Source organism: Myotis brandtii, unplaced genomic scaffold (genome assembly GCF_000412655.1).
Source record: "Myotis brandtii unplaced genomic scaffold, ASM41265v1 scaffold1236, whole genome shotgun sequence".
NCBI lineage: Eukaryota > Metazoa > Chordata > Mammalia > Chiroptera > Vespertilionidae > Myotis > Myotis brandtii.
This window is the reverse complement of record NW_005354316.1, coordinates 982,102-983,288: the sequence shown is the minus strand read 5'-3', so window position 1 is coordinate 983,288 and position 1,187 is coordinate 982,102. Positions and strand designations below refer to the sequence as shown.

Here is a 1,187-nt window from a genome sequence, read left to right as displayed (position 1 = left end):
GGGAGCGGGGTGGGAGAGGATGCCAGGACGCCAGGGAGAGCGGGTGCTGGGAAGGCTGAAGGAGGAGGCAGAGAAGCAGTCAACCAAGCAAGACATAGGTGCTGAGGCAGCCAGTGTGGCTCAGTGGTTGAGCATCGACCTATGAACCAAGAGGTCAGGGTTTGATTCCCGGTCAGGGCACAGGCCCAGGTTGCATGCTCATCCATGATTCTCATCATTGATGTTTCTCTCTCCCTCTGCCTTCCTCTCTGAAATCATTAAAATTATATTTAAAAACTAAAAGAGATGCTGGCGCAGTGGGTCCGGTGCCAGCTGTGGCTGCCAGGTGTGATGTCAGTGGACTCTGGGCCCGCAGGCTCAGGTTTCATTAAATCAGGCACCTGATCTGACATTCCTAACCTCCTCGGACGTTTCCAGAAGGGGGGGGTGTGCAGTGGGACCAGGGACCAGGAGCAGGAGGTGCCGAGGGGCCCAGCGCAGGGGGAGAAGGGGACGGGCACTAAGGATGTTAGCCCTCAGGCTCAGGTTCCCGGGCTCCTCCCGGGGTTCCTGTGGGGGTCTCTGATCTGCCTCCACCCGCAGGAACCTCAGCTCGGCCTCCCAGGCCACTCGCCAGAAGATGCGTGAATGCCATGGGCTGGTGGACGCCCTGGTCACCTACATCAACCAGGCCCTGGACGTGGGCAAGTGCGAGGACAAGGTGAGGGGTGGCCGGTGGGGAGGGCGGCCGGTGAAGTGGGGAGGGGCCAGCCCGTTCCGACCACAGTCCACTCCCCACAGAGCGTGGAGAACGCTGTGTGCGTGCTGAGGAACCTGTCCTACCGCCTGTACGACGAGATGCCGCCGTCAGCCCTGCAGCGCCTCGAGGGCCGGGGCCGCAGGGACATGGCCGGGGCGCCGCCCAGCGAGGTGGTGGGCTGCTTCACGCCACAGAGCCGGCGGCTGCGAGAGGTGGGTTCTGGCCTGGGCTGGCGGGAGCAGGGGCCTGGCCTGACCCTGGCTGACCTCTGTGCCCACCGCCCAGCAACCCATCACTGCCGATGCACTCACCTTCGCCGAGGTGTCCAAGGACCCCAAGGGCCTCGAGTGGCTGTGGAGCCCCCAGATCGTGGGCCTGTACAACCGCCTCCTGCAGCGCTGCGAGCTCAACCGGCACACAACGGAGGCGGCCGCCGGAGCCCTGCAGA

The 1,187-nt window shown here is 64.1% G+C and overlaps 1 protein-coding gene across 1 annotated transcript in view; it reads left to right on the top strand.

The window, feature by feature from the left end:
- PKP3 (plakophilin 3) overlaps positions 1–1,187 on the top strand; it is a 6,420-nt gene that overhangs the window by 3,591 nt on the left and 1,642 nt on the right. Inside the window, exons 6-8 of the mRNA XM_014534010.1 lie at positions 564–700; positions 781–951; positions 1,025–1,182. Of these exons, the coding sequence (XP_014389496.1) occupies positions 564–700; positions 781–951; positions 1,025–1,182 (466 nt within the window). The remainder of the gene's footprint in view (positions 1–563; positions 701–780; positions 952–1,024; positions 1,183–1,187) is intronic.